We start from the raw sequence: 19,578 nt of genomic DNA on the forward strand, positions 1-19,578 counted from the left end.
CTTCTCTTGCGCAACACACAGAAGTGTGTGAAGTCAAAAGTACCTGGCATTGCAGATCAGCTCAATATGCATCATCACAGGAATGTTTGTCAAATTGAGTATACTGTACCTGAACCTTCAATTTCCAGTCCCTACTCTTTAGAAGAACATTACATAAATTTGACACAAATTGCACACTACTGGAGCGCTTATACAACTACTTTTAACCTTCTTGGAGTTCAGCTGCTATGATGTTGTTTTCGGCGCCACGCTGGCATATTTTATGTGAATGCTTATAGCCCAGCACCACGAAGGCTTTATAGGGGTGAGTCATCTCCACATAACAAACAGGCTCAGCATGGGAAAATATCATGGGGATGTTAAAGCTAGAGTTAAGGCTCACACACTGCAGCTCTGTTCTGGCTACAGTTCACACTTAAGGCAGAACTTTTGGAGTGCAAACAGTTCAGGTGCCATCCAGGAGATCTATGGAGAAACTGTTGGTAATAAAAGCTGAACAAGGTGGAAAAAGTGACTCAGAGAGGGAGTTTTAAAGGTTGTTAATTATTGTCTAAAACATGTGCATGCTTGATGAGACAGCCATGATAAGTAAAAGAGGGTTTCTTCATTCCTCTCACATCGTCAGGGTTTTATTTTTTTCACAGTAAAATCTCAAAGCAGGAGTTATGGAGCTTCATGGCAAATATTCACAAACTAATGTTTGCACCACATGCTCACGTTGTCTTCTGTGAAACGTAATACAGCAGCCAGTTTCATCAGAGCGGAGCTGAGCTAACAAAGCCGGTGTCGTTACAGGATTGCTCAATGGTTGTGTCACCAGGAGGAGGCTGGACTGGTCGGGCGGAGTGTTCAACATCATCGGCGCTCACTCACTCTCTGCCTCTCTGAGTGTGAGGCAGTCCCTCTCCCCGTCTGCCTCTCTGTCTGTCTGTCTTTTTCTATCTCTCCCTCTCTCTCTATCTCTCCCAGTGTGGACTGTAAGGGATCGGGATTTTCTCACCAAAAGAACAAAGACCTCAGAGCAGCAGGCAGTCACTCTCGAAGAGGAAAGGACGCGTGGCTGGATATAATCACCAAAAACGCGTAAAAAGTTCTATCAAGCTATATGACTAGTCTTACACGTAGGAATGGAGCGTAGAGTCTGTTGTTTTTTCTAGCCGTCAAAGGACTCATCCTTTAATAAGTCAGGGTCTGATTTTTGCTTTGAGTCGATCTATGAGGATGAACTTGCAACGGAGCAGCCCGGCACCTTGCATCCGCACCGGGAGAGTCGCGCACAAGCGGCTGGACTCAGACGACCAGCCGCTGGCGAAATGCGCCAGGCTGAGCGCCGAAGCCGGGGACACACAGGGACTCCTCCTCGGTACCTCACCCGGATCCCCGGTGAGCCCCGTCTCAAACCCGATCACAGGAACCCACCAGGGCCCATCCAGGATAGGACCGTTTCTACTTCTACCTCTGGCGGACCGGGAGAGCGTGCACAGCGCGATGAACACCGACACAGGCGATGAGCTGCTGTGCAAGGTATGCATGCGCAATCCTCTTCATTGTGCAATTTCTCTGAATGAATGGTGTTTCAAGACAGCACGTTGCTCAATAGCCTGTCTGACATGTCATCAGTATTTACCCGACTTTTTCACTCAATCTCACGCGAAATGTGTCACAATTTGCGTAATAACATGAGGTTTGCTTCATGATTTTTTAAAACGGGAACTATGTCGGAGTCTTTGATTGTTTTTATATCTGTTTGCAGTCGTGACAGATTTCTCCTATACCTTTGACTTGAAATGTGTTGTGATAAATAGCCTACCTCTCCTTGGCACTCTGGCTTCACACGGTCATTCAAAGCAGTCCGTCTCATTTGCATACACGTCACCGCAATATGCCACGCCGTGACACATACACAAAAATGCAAACATGTGAGACAAAGAGACACTATCATATGAAGGATGTGCTCTGATAAGGACAGGAGCTCTTCTCTGTTCCACTTCCATGTATTTATTTTGCATGAAAGACCTGCAGGCGTTTGGCTTTGTTGATTAATAAAGTTCATCCCTTCATGCTTTAGTGATTCATTTGTCATACACATGCATTAAAGGCTGAGCTAGAATCAAAGCTTATCCTAGCCTTTTTTAATTTGATGCCAAATTTTGCATGCTTGTTCCTTCGGATGATCATTAAGAACACACTCACCCATTGTCTCCTCCTTCTCACACTTTCTTTCCTTCCCTCCCCTCCTAATTTCCATCCTGCATCCCTTTCCCTCCTCGTCTTTCTCTATCTTCCAGGTCTTTGATATGGGGGAGTACCAGGAAAAGATCAGATCCTACGGGATCCTACCAGCCCACAAGAATGTTTCTGACATCAGGGAAATCATCCTGGGCGAACGCAAGGCCTACGTGTTCTTGGACAAGGACTTTGGGGACATGCACACCCTGGTGAAGAGCTGTCGCAGGCTGGATGAAGAGCACGCCTGCAGGCTCTTCAGGCAGGTGGCTCTGGCTGTGGCCCACTGCCACATGAATGGCATCGTGCTGGGTGACCTCAAACTGAGAAAGTTTGTCTTCGCTGATGAAAAAAGGTGAGAAGTAAAAGTACTTGAAGAACAAACTCCAAAACTTGGTGCTCAGATGACACTAAAAGTTTATCAAATTCACCTTTTCACACAGCAGCTGTTTATTTTCACACTTTTCTTATCAGGTTGTGGGTGGCGGTGAAGCCTACGTGACCATTGTTTGTAATTACAATTCTTCAAGATAGTAAGCAACTTAACTGACAGTGAATATGGAGGGACATCTTTCAAAGTAAAACAACATATTTCATGGCCCATCAGCTACTTTTGGACAAAACTGGAGCTAGCATTCAAGCAGCTCCAAGCTAACATTATGCTAACTAGGAGTTTCAGTAATGTATCATGTTAAACTACCATTCTGTAATATTAACTAGACTTCTTAGCTAACAGTTAAATTACCCAATTGGTTGGATCTTAGTTAGTTATTTTTCTTCAATAGTTGTGAATGAACATGCCGTATATAATGACCCGCTAGCATGATGTTCACTTGGTACAGATAATAATGTAATATAATGTTGGCCCATGTGTTATACATGATGTTGTTTATCCTAATACAGTAGGTCATATGAGCAAATTTCCCTCCAGACATTCGCTGTTCATTGGCTTTTCAATTTGCAGACAAATCTGGAAGTGCCAAATTGACTGTCAGTGATCTATAGGACAGATCAGTAGGCCTATAATATATTTCAAAACCTTTCAGGCTTCTCACCCTGAGCGCCAAAGGTACATGGCCGCCATGTTGATATGGTCAACTTATTTAATATAACAACCAATTCTCAGTTTCACCCAGTAAACTTTATTTGGCTGCTCTCAGACTTCGATACAGTGCAGTATGATGTGCCAGTAAAACAAACATGGCAGCAGCTATTACACAGAGGCCATGTGTGCAGATATCCATGTGGGCACAGATAGAGTAGGAGGTTCTGTACTTGTGGAGGCAGACGGCATCGCTTCCCAGATTTTTCGCCCTCTCTGTCTGTCTCCCTTTCTCACTCTCGATGTGTCTTTTTGTACGTGTTGTGTGTTTGTTGTGCACGGCCGTGTGTGTGTGTGTGTGTGTGTGTGTGTGTGTGTGTGTGTGTGTGTGTGTGTGTGTGTGTGTGTGTGTGTGTATGAAGTGGGTGTAAGTTTGGCAGAGCTGCTAGACGAGGCTGGTGAATGAGACAATCAGCCCCCTTCTGTGGTGTATAGCTTAGAATACATTTATTACTCATTATTTATTGATAAATTACATCATAACTATGCTGCAGAAGCTTCCAACAAGGATTCATTCAGATACACTTTCATCCATAAAGAAGGAGTACAAACGCTTTGTGCTTTGAACTGGATCCCACGCGCACACCGACCCACACACACAAACACACACACACGTGTTATTGTCTGCATCTCTTAGTGGCTGCATTCTGTTGAGGAAGACACACAACAACCCCAATGCTTACAAAACTATTTGTCGCCTCTTTGCCCTCCCTTGCGTCACTCCCTTTCCTGTAAGAGACCACGGATGCCCCCACTCCCCCTTTTTCTTTTCTATTTTTTTAAGGAGACGTTCAACAGTAACATTCCCCAGTCGTGACCTCTGGCTTTGCAGGGTCACACTGGATGAATGAGAGCAGACAGGCAGTGAGAGAAGTTGAAGTTGTTCGTGTCCCTCTGATAGCTATACGGCTGCAGAGCGATGAGTCACAGTGTATATGTGCAGAGGGGAAGAGAGTGGGGGGGGGGGCTGCATAGCTCATTTTCTTCCTTTGTGTTTGTGTGTGTATGTTTGCATATTTGTGTATGTGCTGATTACACATTCAACTAGGCAAAGCTCTTCCACCTTGCAAGCTCAAATGCCCTTTTTTTATTCGTAGTTCAGTATTTTCTCAGCTGGGTGACAGCTTAGCAACACTGATGCTGTTAGACTGACCCATTTGACCCTGGTGTTGCAGGATGACATGTTGTATTTTACACTAACTCCTCTTTACATCCACCCCGTCAACATAAAACAGTGCCTCCTTAAATGGTCTTACTTTGATGTGACTGTAAAAGCAAAGCTGAAGATTCTTCTTGTAGTTTTAAGTGTCTGTTGGATATCATGGAACGTGGCTCGTCATATCCAAAAAAATCCATACACAAGTCTCCTTCAAATGTTTTTCACTTGGTATGACCTGATTCATCCCGTCACACATTCTTCTAAATCCACAATCAGACGTCTTTTTAAACCAGGACAATTGCATTGTGATGTAATGTCCCAACCCCGACAAAGCAGCGCTCGAGCCAGAGGGTGAGAAAGTCACAACAATTTGACAAACGCTGTCTCCGCTCACACACACACACACACACACACACACATATACACAAATGCAATCACGAGCAGTGCAGTTGGAAAGGCCAGTTTAGGGAAGGTGACTAGCACCATGAAGCATGCGGAGCTTCACGCAGGGCCGGCCTTCCCGTGCGTCACTGATGTGGCAACAGCCATTTGAGGATAATTATGGGATGGCTGGCGCCGCGAGTGTGGGACCCAGGTGCAGATAGCCTCAGCTCGAGAAAGAGAGAGAGAGAGAGAGAGAGAGAGAGAAGATATGTACTCTCAGCAGAAGGATGAGTCACTCTCTCCACCCCACTTACTCTCTCTGTTCTGTTTCTTTTTCTGTCTCCAGCGATCACATTCTCCTTTCCTGGCTTATCTCCTCCACTATCTCTGTGTTTAAATATCTGTTGCTTTGTATCTCCTGCCTGTCACTCTTGTCATCCTCCTCTGTCTGGGGCTGTCGAATCCTCTCTCAAGCCGCTCTGTCAGATGAGTGAAGTGTCTCACGCAGAGGGTCGACCCTCTGAATGTGACATGACACAGCACACTTCTCAAGTGTGTTTGACTCGGGGGGGAAAAACAGTGTTCAATGTGGGAGCAAATCCAGGGAGGTACAAATTAAATTTTGATTAAAAACAAAGTACGTCTGCTGCTGTAGAATATTGATAACTTTTGAAATGATGTAGTGATCATTTCTGCCTTTAGAAAACATTTCCCATCTTATGCTGTTTTATCTTATCTCGTCAATCATTTAATTCCTGAATATTTTTCTACAAATTATCACTCACAATCTTAGCTTCTCTGGTGCTGGTCATAATGTGTGTCCTTTCATTTACATGGCTAAATATAGCATAGTGTGTGTATTACAATGGGAGAAGGAGGGTGCTGTAGTTCTGTTTTTATATGCATGTTTATGAGCCCATGTGTGCGCCGGGAAATTTGCTTAGGCAGCTTCACGAATGAGATTCAGTTTTGTGCATGAAGGTCACAGTAAGTTCACAGATGTCTGGTGCGTGTATGTTGTATTTATCTGTGTTCGTGTGTGTGTGTGTGTGTGTGTGTGTGTGTGTGTGTGTGTGTGTGTGTGTGTGCATGTGCGTGTGTGTGTGTGTGTGTTACTGTCCATCTGTAGCTTAAGGCTAAGATGCTAGCTTTTCCATGACGCAATCAGCGTCTTACACATAACAGGTCTCTAAAATGTTTGACAGTGTTCTACAAAACCACCGTCAGATATAGACTTGCTTACATACACACACACACACACACACACACACACACACACACACACACACACACACACATACAAACGCGGTGGTGTACTTGCACTTTAAACATTATTGTACATAGGAACTCTGAGAGCATAATTTCTGACAAGAACATGATATTCTGAAGATAATATTCCATTTGTGTAACGCTGATTTGGATGGTGAGAACGTTTAGTTCTCAGGTTTCACCTCGATAAGTAAAGTTGCTTTCTCTGTAAGTTTACAGATGAGGTCATTAAACATCACATCTTAAAGCAGTCACTGGTGCCTGTTGATTTTATGCACAGCTAACTTAACAAATAAAAAAAATGGCAGTGCATCACTGTACTTGTGTGTGCCTGCAAGGACACTGAGTTCCCAGTGGATTGGTAATTTTGTGTGTCTTCAAGGTCAGAATGAAAAGGGCCTCTGAGCTGGCTTTTTCCAACATCATAGAACTATGTCTACCTCTAGACATTAGACAGGCATGTTCAGTTGAGGTATTTAAAGCAAAGCCAAGTCCTGCTTGTTAAGTGTTGCATATTGAGTTGAGGGGTTGAGTTGTTTGCACATTTCACATGTCCTGAGTTTTGTCTTAAAGGAGCTGTGAAAGTCCTGACCTTGTTTTGCCGTTGTCTTCACAGGACACAAGTGAGACTAGAAAGCCTGGAGGACTGCCGCGTCCTAGAAGACCCAAAAGACGACTCCATGTCAGACACCCATGGCTGCCCCGCCTACGTCAGCCCGGAGATCCTCAGCAGCTCTGCGCCTTACTCCGGGAAGATGGCAGACATGTGGAGCCTTGGAGTCATGCTGTACACCATGCTGGTAGGCCGCTACCCGTTCCACGACCCAGACCCAGCCACGCTGTTTTCCAAAATCCGCAGAGGCCAGTGCTGCTTGCCAGAGGGCCTGTCGCCAAAGGCCAAGTGTCTGCTCCAGAGCGTGCTGAGGAAAGAACCCTGGGAGAGACTCACGGCCACAGAGCTGCTAGCTCACCCGTGGTTCCACCAGGCACAGTCCTTGCAGGAAGTGGCGCTAGGTGAACAGGAAGTGAGCTCGGCGGAACAGATGGTGCCATCCTTTGACGTGGAAGAGGATGATGATCTGTTCTGCTGACAGATTAGAATCAGCTGAGTCTGGCTGAGGGACCAAAACAAGAAATGCTATGAGGGAGTCATAGTTGTTGTTGTTTTTTTTTACATTGGCACTTTTTTGAAACCCGTTTGTGTACTGTGGAGTGTACATACACCCTCAAGCTTTCTACAAATCCTACTGTACTGTATTTTGTTGTCGTATATGTGTTACTTGCTAAGGGCATTCTTCTATGTTTTTAAAAATTATTTGGTGCTAAAAGACATAACAAAGACTCAGAATTTGCCAGATTACGTTAACAGATTACCATATAACGTCTGCAGGCTGCTGTGAGTATATGACAGAACTCATTGTATACAGTAGTCACAGTTCTAGCTCTCAGCCTGGACTCTTCAGAAATCATTACAAGACTCCTGACCGGGCGGGGATGAGACAGGGATGTTGTTCCTCTCACTCTCAGACCAGGCTGCAGGCTTCACCAGCTGACTCACCGTCACACGGGCTCGAGGAAGGCCGAGCACAAGCTACAAGTCTGGCAGCGGGAGTTGTCATCGAGTGAGAAAGATGGTTAGCAGAGGACTGATGTGTCATACTCAGCGGGGACGCTACCAAGATGTTTCACTGCCAATCTGGCAACTACTCAGCATTTACAAATCACACAGAATGCGCAGAAGGTTTGAGGGATGCAGGGTGTTACTGGTGTTAAGACTCGCACAGACAAGAGGAGAGTTTTTCACACACACTGAACAATAAGCTGTGACAATGAGCTAACTCAAGTCTTTGTATAAGGCTAAGAGAAAAGTACATTTCCAAAACGTTGTCATTTTTTTACACTTAGATCTAAAAAAAAAAAAAAAAAAGTTTTCAAAACATGCTAGCAGCAGAATATCATGAAAGATACATGTGCACAGGAAGGGGTTTGGACATTGCAAGTAGAACAATGATTCATCTGTTTGGCTCTTTTCAAATTTCAGCTAAAGGCTAACACTGAGGTGTTTCTGTTTTATAAAATCAAACTGGAAGTTCTCTTTTTTTCAAGCGAGAGATGGTCATTTTTATCTCAGATGATTCAGAAAATAAAGTTTAAAAAAAATAGTACTTCCTATTAATGCAATAAGAGTAAACTAATAAACCCGAACAAAAGCACCAAGCATCCAGTTAAGCAAGCAGAAGATGACAGAAAAATGAAGACTTTCTCAGTTGAGGAGTTGAACTTCTTTTTTTTTTACCACTTCTGTTGGAACATTATGTCAAGCCTTGTTGCTTTAACAAAGCTGAGCTGTGCTGAGTGTTGTGCCTGTATCACTGTGTTTCATAAACGGAGCAGCTCTGAATCAGTCGCAGTCAGGCGATGTTTGATGTTGGATGTCTGATGATGACTCACCACTTTAGCGTGTCTGTGGAGAATGGTCCTGACCTTGGCTGGAAGAATCTGTTCGGACATTTTCCTCTTTTTTAATGGTACCTTATTTCCCTCCTTTGTTTTTCCACTGTGCACTGTGCATCCACGGAGTCTAGTCATCAGTTAGCGACATGATGTATCATGTTTTATCTTGGATAGTGACAGGTGCATGAAGCGACATTTAGCCTTACAGTCTGCAGCCCGCTCTTTCATTCTGGCACAATTTTTTTTGACGACGGTACTAAATCTGGCATATCTGAGAAGGTCTTGTTCAATTTTTTTTGGTTGTGCAGAAGGTTAACAAAACGTCTGTTGCGGTTCTTTAATTATTTTTCTCATCTGCTTGAGCTGTTAACAGATTTGTGACAATCTGAATTGCTCCTCGCAGAGAAGTAATTTAATGGTTTTGTTCATACATGTAAAGTAAGTCACACATTCATGTGACATGTAGAGTAAACTGACACGGGTGCACAAACTTCGTATTGCACTGTGAATTATGTATTTGTGACACAACCTAGAGGCTGTTATTAGTCCCATCAGGTTACACAAAAGAGATCTATTCATTGTAGAAGAGATGTAAATATGTATATTTGAAATATGTGTGGAGATGTTAAATAAAGATCACTTTTTTCATATTCACATGGATGTGTTTTTCATTGGTGCTTCTTGTCTTTCTCACACACATTGAAACACCTGCACATTGCACAGCTAAACTCTATGCCTCAAAGGGTTTTCCTGCAGAGACTTTCTCCACACATCTCTTCATGGCTGTGAGGGCAACAGTACACTTTCTCATTTTCCTCACCGCTTTAAATTTCATCCCTGCAAGAGGGAAAAACCTCTCTCTCCATCTCTGCCTCCAACCGTTTACTCTTCTCTGACCTTTGCGTAATGTAACATTTAACTCTTCAAACATTCAAATGTCAATAGTGGGTCAGTGTCTTTTCCTGGAAAACACCAGGGGGAGTGTACAAGCCGCTCTTGTCCCTTTTTCTTTCTCATCTTAAGCGGTGGAACTGGAGGTCAGCTCTTCAAACACTGAACACCTGCACTATTTAAACTGAAATATTCTTCTTTATTTAATCCACTTTTGCCGATGAATCATCGTTTGACCTATAAGAGCATAGTGTGTCTTCATCGACTGTGTATTATGACTACCCCAGGAGGATCTGGCCGGGGCTTGCGTAAGCGTTGCGTGCGTGATCATGTGCATACCTGCCTGCATGTCTACCTTTGTGTGTGTATGTGTGTGTGTGTGTGTGTGTGTGTGTGTGTGTGTGTGTGTGTGTGTGTGTGTGTGTGTGTGTGTGTGTGTGTGTGTGTGTGTGTGTGAGTTCAAGAGTCAGATTAGGTATCAACAGAGTAACTGGAGTGTCTCAGTTGCTGGGTAGCTGCCAAACCAAGTATTGCTTAACACATTTGGGATCCTCCAGGGATGACAACAAGGCCCCAAGAAAGTAGGCTAGGACTTGGTCAAGTAGGAATATCCGAAACTGTGTGTGTGTGTGTGTGTGTGTGTGTGTGTGTGTGTGTGTGTGTGTGTGTGTGTGTGTGTGTGTGTGTGTGTGTGTGTGTGTGTGTGCGTGCGTGCTTGTTTGATAAGGGAGGTGGTTGTGGGTTTGATCTGAGAAAGTTCTATTTTTGTGTACACAAAAAGGTCGATCATTCAGGGTTTACAAGATTACATGATAAGCAAATAGTCACATATTTTGTTGAATGTGCTTACTTACATTTTGCCAACTCTTCCATTAGAAGTCAGCAAACACTGTTTTACACTTACTTGAAGCCAAATAATATGGCTTCAAGTAAGTGTCAAACAGCTTTTATGCTAGCTAATCTAAACTGGCCCGTATAACTTGGATTAGCTAGCATAAAAGCAGCTATCTTAAAGGTGACACTGACGTTCCAACACGCTTTACACCTTTGTTTATGTGAGAATATAACAAGAGGCAGCACAGCATCAGTGCTAACAACTTCGTAACTTTGTGTCACAATATCCATAATTGACATATTGCTTTGCCCGTATTTAGCTATTTTAGTTTCATGAAGCTCTACTCACCAATAGAGTCACCTCTGCATTGTAGTCGAGTATCAAGTTTCTGTGTCCTGGCATTTTTCTGAATGAATGAAAGAAGACAGACCAGACACATGGTTCAGACTTAAACTTGAAGAAATGAGTGAACACACAAAAACTTAACTTGTAATTTACAGAGACAAGTAACATTCAGCAAGACATTGAATGAGCATATTTTACATATTTAAAGAAAACTATGCCTTAAAGAGTTATGTTGGCTGAAAGGGAAGGTTATTATTTAAACAGAGGTGTGTTGTGGTGAGGAGTAAAATGAGATCAGGTCTTAAGAAACATACTCAGGTACAGTGTTTATCTCTGTGATGTCATCATGACTCTTGGCCACAAATGTTTATTCTAACCTCTCCTGTGATCTGGGATTATTCTAGTTTTCCCAACCACATAGAGCTTATAAAAAAATTAAAAAAAACTCTTCACACACTTCCTCATGACGTGTTCTCCCTTTTGAATGGATGTCACACACTGGAGCATCATCAGATATTAACCTGAGTCTCCATGACCTCGTTTGATATTGAAAACCCAGCAGTAGGGGGAGGGTATACTCTGGTGTTTTAGGGGATGTTTCAGATTATTTAAGATATATTAACAGATTAAATACATTACAGTATACCTGGAGCGTAGGTCTCACTTGCTCTGTTTTTCCTGATCAGGAAGTAAAGAAGCAGATGTGAGAGTTGACAGAAAAGCACCTACTTCAGTCTGAGGTGATTTAAGTTTTTTTGTTTCTTCCTGGAACTCTTTGGCTCAGGACACCACTCCACTGATGCAATGGAAACAGCCTCAGTTTAAACCACTCTTTGACCTGATTCATTTCATAACACAAATCACTGGAGGAATGTCAGGTATTGTGTTGATCATAGTTCAGTGATGAATGTTAATGATTGTTATGAGGCTGGTATTTTTAACTGCCATCTTGGATCACCAAAGCATACCTGGAATTCATTTGGAATGAAGTCATGTTATGATCTGTGCTGCCATCTTGTGGAGGTTCAGCAAATTGCACTATATTGTGGCAAAAATCATGATCATGTACCAAAGTACTATCATTAGTTTCTTACACAGAGCTGAAACAATTATTAAATAATATAGAGGACTGACTGAAAGTTAAAAAGAAACTGTTTTGAAAGTTAATTCTGCGTTAAAGATTTTTTTAAGAAGAAGCAGCATATTCTGGAACCAGTTTCTGATATGTCCTGAATCTGGAGAATTGCAATTGCCTTTTATTCTACAATTTTCCAACATGGAATATTATTGACTTGTTGACAGATCAGAGGTACCAAACTTTTTTAATCCCTGTGTTCCACACAAAAAAACATTGTTTTAGTTGTTACATTTTTTTCTTCTAAATGTCAGAAACAGATGACCTGCTTTGTTACAGCCATGTTGAGTCACTAAGTCTTGTTGTTTACTGCCTTTGTAAGAATGTTTCGCACTTCTTTGAACATCATCTCCACGTTTTGAAGAGTGGAATAGTGAGAAATCACTGGCAGGAAAATGGATTGGCCGAGTGCAAAAAAATAAAACTCCACAGAGCGCCTTTGTATGGAAAACAATCAGAATAATTACCAATGAAAACAACGGTTAATGTCATGGAATAGTATAATCCTGTTGTTTTTGATGAGTCTCCTTTGGAGGTAAATTTGAATCTTGAGTGTCCTCTGGGTCAAAAGGCTCTTAAGCACGGACAGGGGGGTGAAGAGTGTTTCTCGGATGAGGTTATTTCAAGCCAAGTGGCTCCTCAGGGCTCAGCGTTATTATCCAGATGTTTTTTATTCTGGAAAATGAAGTGAAACAGAAAAACATTGTTTAGAGATTTTATAATCTGATGACATTGCCCCTGGTGGTCTCATTTTACAGGGCTTGTCATTAAGTTTCTTATTTGTTTTTATCTTTCAAGTCAAGTTCTGCAAATTGTGAATATCCATACTTAAAGCTGTCCACTTGTGATCGGATTACACATGCATGTTAGCCCCAGACACTTTTAACTCTTAATAGTACAAGATACATTTTTGTATTTTATATCCCTATGTATTTTGCAATAACAGCACATCCACATGTAAGTTAGATCTATTTAAGATCTAAGCTGCATTATAAAACGCTATGCTGAGCTGTATGAACAAGGCATGGCAGCAAATGTCCACTAGAGGGTGATATATCAATGTACCTGTCCATGGTAGTTCCTCATAGTTGTAGTTTAATATCCTCTGTTGCATAAGGAACAGGTGGTTTAGAGGTTATCTGTCTCTGATATGGTGGGACAGGATAATAGCAGTGCCAGAAACAATCAATTAGATGAAAAAAAGATGTGATTTACCTTTCTCCAGATAAACATGCCATAATTAGCTAATTGGGAACAATGCTTCAGATGAAATTTACATAGATAAAGCACATCTGAACACTGAGGTTTTCATCACAATACAACATTTGGGTGTCATTGTTGTCCAACAACAGACGGTCCTATTCTCATTCATTCCAACCCATATTTTTGATTGAGGCATGCAACATGAAACGATTTGGGTTTAATTGGGTCTTAAACACGGTCAGAGTGGTTTTATTCAAGTCGTTTGCTTGCAAAACCGCCCATCTGTTTGTGCACTCAGTTTTTCCTGGCCTGAACATAGACAGCAGGCGATGTCCCCATATTAGCCAATCAAAGTGCAAACAGCAGAAAGCTCTTAAAACTATAGCACATGTGAAACATTGTAGTTACTCTCAGTGGCACCCCAAAGTATTTTTATTGTGTGGAAGCCTATTGTGTTAGTCCAGTATGATTATCAGGAGAAGATCTACACAGCTATGGAAAATTCTACCTCACAGTTTGATTTGTGAGTATTTCATGAGCAAATGATTCTTGATGAAAACCAATATGTCAGAAGAGAGATCATATTGTTGATTGTAAAAGAACCGTTCGTAGTTAGAATAGACTAACTATTGATTACCTTGATTGGAGTGTTTAAGCTTATTGTGCAACATGAAAGAGACAGACAGAAAGATTGAGACCAAGTGAGAGACAGTAGCTTGGTGTATTGAGTCCCCCTGAGGTCTTAGCATATATCAACATTAGTATAAGGTTTAGCCAGAGCCAGCTCTAAATATGAACTTTGAAAGTTTTAAGACTTTCCTTCTGAGGGTCGGGTAGTGATGGTCCTCCTGGGCCGTCGCTGGTAGATCATTTGGAAAGAGAGAGGCTTGGTAACCGAAGACTACAAAATGGCATTGTGGGAGCAAAATGAATCACAATTTTTTTCTGTATTATATTCAGGGGGGGGGGGGGGTTATGTTATATTTTATTGAGCTTGTTTGATTACAATTAAATCTGCCCTGTTGGTAAAAAGAGGCCAAACAATAAAAGTGATTTGTTCTGAGAGCCGAACACGCAGCATGTGTTCTACATCCCACAAAAGCTCATCATAAGATCCATTTATCTCTAATGGCTGCAGGAGAAAAGGAGATAGGCTTCATGTCATTTCATATACTGTATGAGTTCCACTGTACCTTTCACTGCAGTTTCCTAGAAATTAGCTATTCTGCCACCGGCTTCTTCTGCGGTGTGATGACACTGACATCAGTGACTCACAGCAGCCGCTAATGGGACCAATGAAGCGCATCAGAGTTTTCTGTGAGAGCTTTGTGTCATTCATAAAACGACACTGACACACTTCTGAATAATCTAGGGCTTTAATGAAGACATGTCGTTCTTACTGTGCCAGTTTTCAACCGTCAATTGATGAGCCCATCACAGTCTGAGAAATCTGGACACACAAAAAAACACAAACATGTGATGTCCCTTAAAGGAGCAATATGTAACTCTGACACCTAGCGTTTAGAATGGGTACTGCAGCCCAAATTCAAAACTATACTGATATTCAGTACAACCGCACAAGCTAAAGTGTGATATTGTTTTTATACCATGGTTCAATTGTTTTTGTTTATTCAATAACTGATTTGACTTCACTAACCCGACTGGAATTGGACTGTTCCCTTTATCATGAAACCAGTGACATAAGATCCAGTTAACAGTTGCTTCTCTCTTCAGTGAGATTCAATGTTTCTAGGTTTTTAAATCAAGACAAAGACTGTTCGCTGCTGTGTTTGGAACGCCTGAGGCAGAGGGATAAATACAGTTAAAAGCACTCGTGAAATATCTTTAGTCCAATTAGATTACTTTGTTGTAAAATTTGAACAAAGACAGAGAACAACACGGCTGCACCATAATGTCTCATGGCGCACTCCTCAAGTGCTTTTGATATTTATGAGTTTTATGACATTCTGAAATGAAGAAGTACTTTCATTCCTGTGGAGTGTTCCCACTCAAAGAATTTCCTCTCTGGCATGTCACTCGCACATCAACGGAACATATTATAGCTCACGCTCTCAGGGCTGTCTCTTTCAAAAGACACAGTGTGTCATCCTACCTCATTCTTGACTTTTTACTTCCCCCCCTACAGGCCTGAGTGCTTGAACACAATCACTCCCAATCTCTCTGGAATAGAGCCACATCTGTGAGAAGAATGGAAAGGCAACTGAGTGTTTTTCATCATACATGGCACAGCATGAGTCTAAAAACTGAATGAGTTAGCAAAGGTTACATTTGTAATAAAACGTGAGTATATATATGCATGTACTGTATAATCCGCTTAATTCCTAACCCCCTCTATAATGATAAGTTAGCACTTTCTCTTACTCATGGCAGAGGAAAGAAAGCGCTTTAGCCAAACAGATTAGCTCAAAATTAAACAAAGAGCACAGTGTAAGGGGATTTGCTCTGCCACACAGGGCAGTTTAGAAATGAGTATACAGAGGATGTGGCTGCAGCCTCTGTGGTCTTTCATGCCACTGAGCTTTGTAATGATTCTTATTCTCTTAGTAAATGCACATTAGCCAATATGCTGCCTACTCCAAGCCTTTGGATAAGATTTTGAAGGACATAAGTCCCTTTGTAGGCTGCAAAAAAGAACAGTTCAGTTGAGACTGTGTATAACCTCGCCTTGTGACTGAACATATAAACAGTAGATCCAGAGGTGGACCATGCAGGGAGGTTTGCATTGATGATGATGCAATATTCAAATCCCAACTAATTATTGATTTGGTTCATTTAAAACAATAAACTATTCAAATTGTGTAGAACCATTTGATTTAGCCCAGTATCAACCTTCTTAAACAAGCTAATGTGGTGGCTAATTGTTCCATTCACACAATGATGAATGAGTGATACTTATAATCCACTTTTATAAAGAAAAACTTCCCTCTGAAACTATACTTACTCCTTGAAGATAGTATTTTGTTTTTACTTACTACTCTATCTTTCCTATTTGAGGTAAACCAACCAGCTAGTCTCTTTGGATAGATAGCCTCACATTTCTTCTTATTCTTTCCCTATTTACAGTGCAACACACACAGAAGTCCGTGTTCGGTTCCTACACTGTGCCAAACAAGTTGAAAGGGGGATTAAGTCACCAATCCGCATATTTGCACAATGGTAGCCTCCCTTTCTTTCCATTCACTCTCCCACCGGGTGAGCCAGGGGGTTATGAGAAGGGGAGCGATGAAAGGTGTAATATCTCGACTGCTTTGTATAGCATGATGCTCAGCTGCAGATAAGCTCACATTCTGCAGCATGTATGGCAAGAAATACTAGACAGACAACGCTCCACTTAAAAAAGGAGAGCTGGTCACACGTCTCAAATATCTGAGAGGATGCAGATAAACTTCTAGATCACACATGCCAAGATACAAGTATTCACATGTTGACCTGAAAGTATTTGATTTGCATTTGTTCTTCATGTCCTTGAAAAAAAGCAGCATCACAACCTGCATTTCTAATAAAAGGCTATGTTAATATTAATTTAACTCACTTTGTTGTTTTGGATCAGGCATAAGGGGGGTTGTGTGATGCTGTGGTCCATTTATTCATGGCTTTGGCTCAAAACAGGTAGCTGCTGCTCACGAGTCAGCAGGTGATGGATGGATGGATGGAAGAGGAAAACCCTCTTAGGCTAGAGGAATGGTGAACAGATGGTGAGACAGGAGTTTAATGAAAGGAAGCTATAGTTTGGAGGAAAGAAAACACAAAGCAAAGCAGCAGCAAGACACGAGACAAAATAAAAAAGGCCGGGTAGAGGAAAGGGGCAATCGGATAATTGAACAGCCAGAAGTCAAGAAAGGGTGTTGTAGCAAGCTGGGAGTGCAGTTTGCATGGCTCCACTCTGCGGGTGACTTTAATTACTTTTCAGCGCCACTGCCTCTCCTGGTCATGAGCTGCATGCTCTGATCAGCAGCCTCTGATTATCATGCCTTTGTGAGGGCTTCTCCCCGCTGTCAGGCTGTAATTATGTTAGTGCTGGAGAGAATCACAGTACGTCAGAAAGCTTACAAAGCCAAGTGCCCTACTCCTTCATGGATATGAGCTGCACCGTGCCGATGAGGTCAAAGGTTACAGGACAAAATATTGTTAAATATGTTAATAAAATGTTGTTAGGGGATTTTTGTGTGCATTTGCCGTTCCATTTTTTTCGGGTGACATAAATGGCAAGGCCAATTGCATTTTGCAGATGACACAGTCATGGCCACATTTCTCGTTGCTTTCCATTTGTCATCATTTTTCTTTTCACTAAATAGCTACACTTTAATTAATGGTCTCTAACATTGAGGGTTGTTATGCTTTTAATGTATTCCTTTTTTATGTCTTCTGCATCTGGTTATCATTCAAGCCGTTTACAGGATCCTCCTGCACCCACACACATGAATTTATATTCTGTGTGCGTGTGTGTAATAAATAATTATGAACACATTGGGCCAAGTCTGTTTTCAAGGCTGACTTCAATCAGAAGGATAAATAAAAAGGGGAACTGCAGTAAGCAGGACAATTCATAATAATTCAGTAAATACATCCATTGGGTAATGCTTATCTCCTCACGTCTTCTAACAAACAGAAGTGATGCCTAACACATCATACTGCCTCCACTGTCTGAGCTATGGATTGGGGACATAATGATTAACAGTCTCGATGACAAAGCTCTCATTTCCTGTTAAACATACCCCTCCCCATGGTCGCCATGACATGGCTACATGTACACAAGGTGATGATCCATCTCCTTGGTGATTCACTGTGGGTTCTCAACCTTCTACTTATCTCACCTTTGAGACGTTTGTGTTCTTTTTCAATCATGCCAACACTCAAGCGCAGATAGAGGCTACTGCAATATTTTGAAGCCAGCCTTTTACAAGATATCCCTTGTAAAGGTCTCCTTCACACGGCAATCAATGATGTATCAAATTGAGCTTTCAAGATTACATTTCAAAATCAGAAGCACAGTTATTGATTCTTTCAGCATTTCTTATCTCCATGAGAACAAACAGACAAGTCACCTTCTTCCTTTTATTTTACAGTGTGGAAAGACTTTACCACTGCTGTGAGTTCTCTAAAAACAACATACATGTGGTTGGCCAATAAAGACACTGCCTCACATATAGCATAAAGCATTTCCAGTGTTTAAGGGTTGTCTACTCTTTTGTATCTCTGATGTCCATCTCGATTGGCTGATCTCTACATCCCCTATGTCCCCCCCCCCCCCTCTCTCTCTCTCTCGCTCTCTCTCTCTCTCTCTGCAGGTGACTATTGAAGTGTGTCCAGCCAGGCGGCCCACCTCTGAGCGTCCACATCCCACAAGCCTTTCATTGCTTGCATTTATGTGAAGGTCGCAGCTCTCTTACCCATCTCGTGTAGCCTCTGAGCCTCAGTCACATCTCGAAGTCAAAAATATACAGTACCTGCAGAGAAAAATCAAAAGGGCCGGGATAAAACCCTCTATCTCACCAAAGTCAAAGGAATCCTGGGATGTTGTACATCTGTCAAGGAACATCTCTGCAGGGTTCTGGTCAATCTCCTCAAATCTATTTGTGATGCTTTTTTTAAACTGATTTATTCAAATAAGTAAAAAAGAAGAGAGGCTATGAGGTAGGGATGTAACAATTCACTCAACTCACGATGCGATATGATTCAAGATACTGGGTTCACGATACGATTCTCTCCCGATTTATTTTACAAAATGAGACTGAAGAAACATTTTGCGATGACTGAAAAAGATTCCTTTTTATTATTTTGTGTGTCCGTGAGAGTCGGAAGTCGGAATTTCCAAGTTACGAGGTTATGCCGCATTTATTTACCTCAGAAATCGGAAGTCTGAAATTCGAGTTATGTTTGAGTTCCATTTACCACGGAACTCAAAAGTCGGAAATTCCGAGTTTATGGCGCTAACATTTACCTTAGAAATTCCGAGGTTATGCGAGGTTATGCCGCATTTACTTACCTCAGAAGTCGGAAATTCCGAGTTCGGAGGTTATGCCACGTTCATTTACCTCGGAAGTTGGAAATTCCGAGTTTGGAGGTTATGCCGCGTCTATTGAACTCGGAAGTCGGAAATTCCAAGTTCCAAGGTTATGCCGTGTTTATTTACCTCAAAACTCGGAAGTCGGAAAATCTGAGTTCCGAGGTTGAATACAGCTAACAAAACAAAGGTACTCCTGGACGCATCCATGTTGCTTTTCTGACTTGCAACTGGAACGCAGTTAACTCGGGTATGACAGCGAGTTCCGAGTTCCGAGGTAAATGGAACAAGTGGTCTTCTGTTGTGATCTGGTGCTATATAGAAAATAACATTAAATAACTGCGATTCGTTTTTCAGAGTGTCGATGTGAACCTTGACACCTTCGAATTGATTTTCAACTACCTCACGATTAATCTTAACATGCCTTCTATGAGGAGAGCAAAGACGAATGGAGGTTTCCTGCAAAGAGGCAGCCAAACATTATCACTACAGCAGGGTTTAGATGACACACTGACATTGTCTTATCTAAAAAAAAACTCATCAACTTGAA

General features: G+C 41.9%; 1 protein-coding gene across 1 annotated transcript; it reads left to right on the top strand.

The window, feature by feature from the left end:
• Nucleotides 1-638: 638 nt before the first annotated feature.
• On the top strand, nucleotides 639-9,248 carry trib1 (tribbles pseudokinase 1). The gene is made up of 3 exons (XM_061059038.1): nucleotides 639-1,524; nucleotides 2,289-2,581; nucleotides 6,757-9,248. Exons 1-3 carry the CDS (start codon nucleotides 1,216-1,218, stop codon nucleotides 7,229-7,231), a joined length of 1,077 nt encoding a protein of 358 aa, XP_060915021.1. The 5' UTR covers nucleotides 639-1,215; the 3' UTR covers nucleotides 7,232-9,248.
• Nucleotides 9,249-19,578: the final 10,330 nt, after the last annotated feature.

The sequence above is a fragment of the Labrus mixtus genome, chromosome 16 (assembly GCF_963584025.1).
Source record: "Labrus mixtus chromosome 16, fLabMix1.1, whole genome shotgun sequence".
Taxonomy (NCBI): Eukaryota; Metazoa; Chordata; class Actinopteri; order Labriformes; family Labridae; genus Labrus; species Labrus mixtus.

What these genes read in the sequence shown, in the direction of transcription:
- trib1 (XM_061059038.1), top strand. Translation starts at nt 1,216, where the DNA reads ATGAGGATGAACTTGCAACGGAGCAGCCCGGCACCTTGCATCCGCACC. An exon ending in GCGATGAGCTGCTGTGCAAG is followed by an intron (nt 1,525 to 2,288) that starts GTATGCATGCGC and finishes TCTATCTTCCAG; the next exon opens with GTCTTTGATATGGGGGAGTA. An exon ending in GTCTTCGCTGATGAAAAAAG is followed by an intron (nt 2,582 to 6,756) that starts GTGAGAAGTAAA and finishes TTGTCTTCACAG; the next exon opens with GACACAAGTGAGACTAGAAA.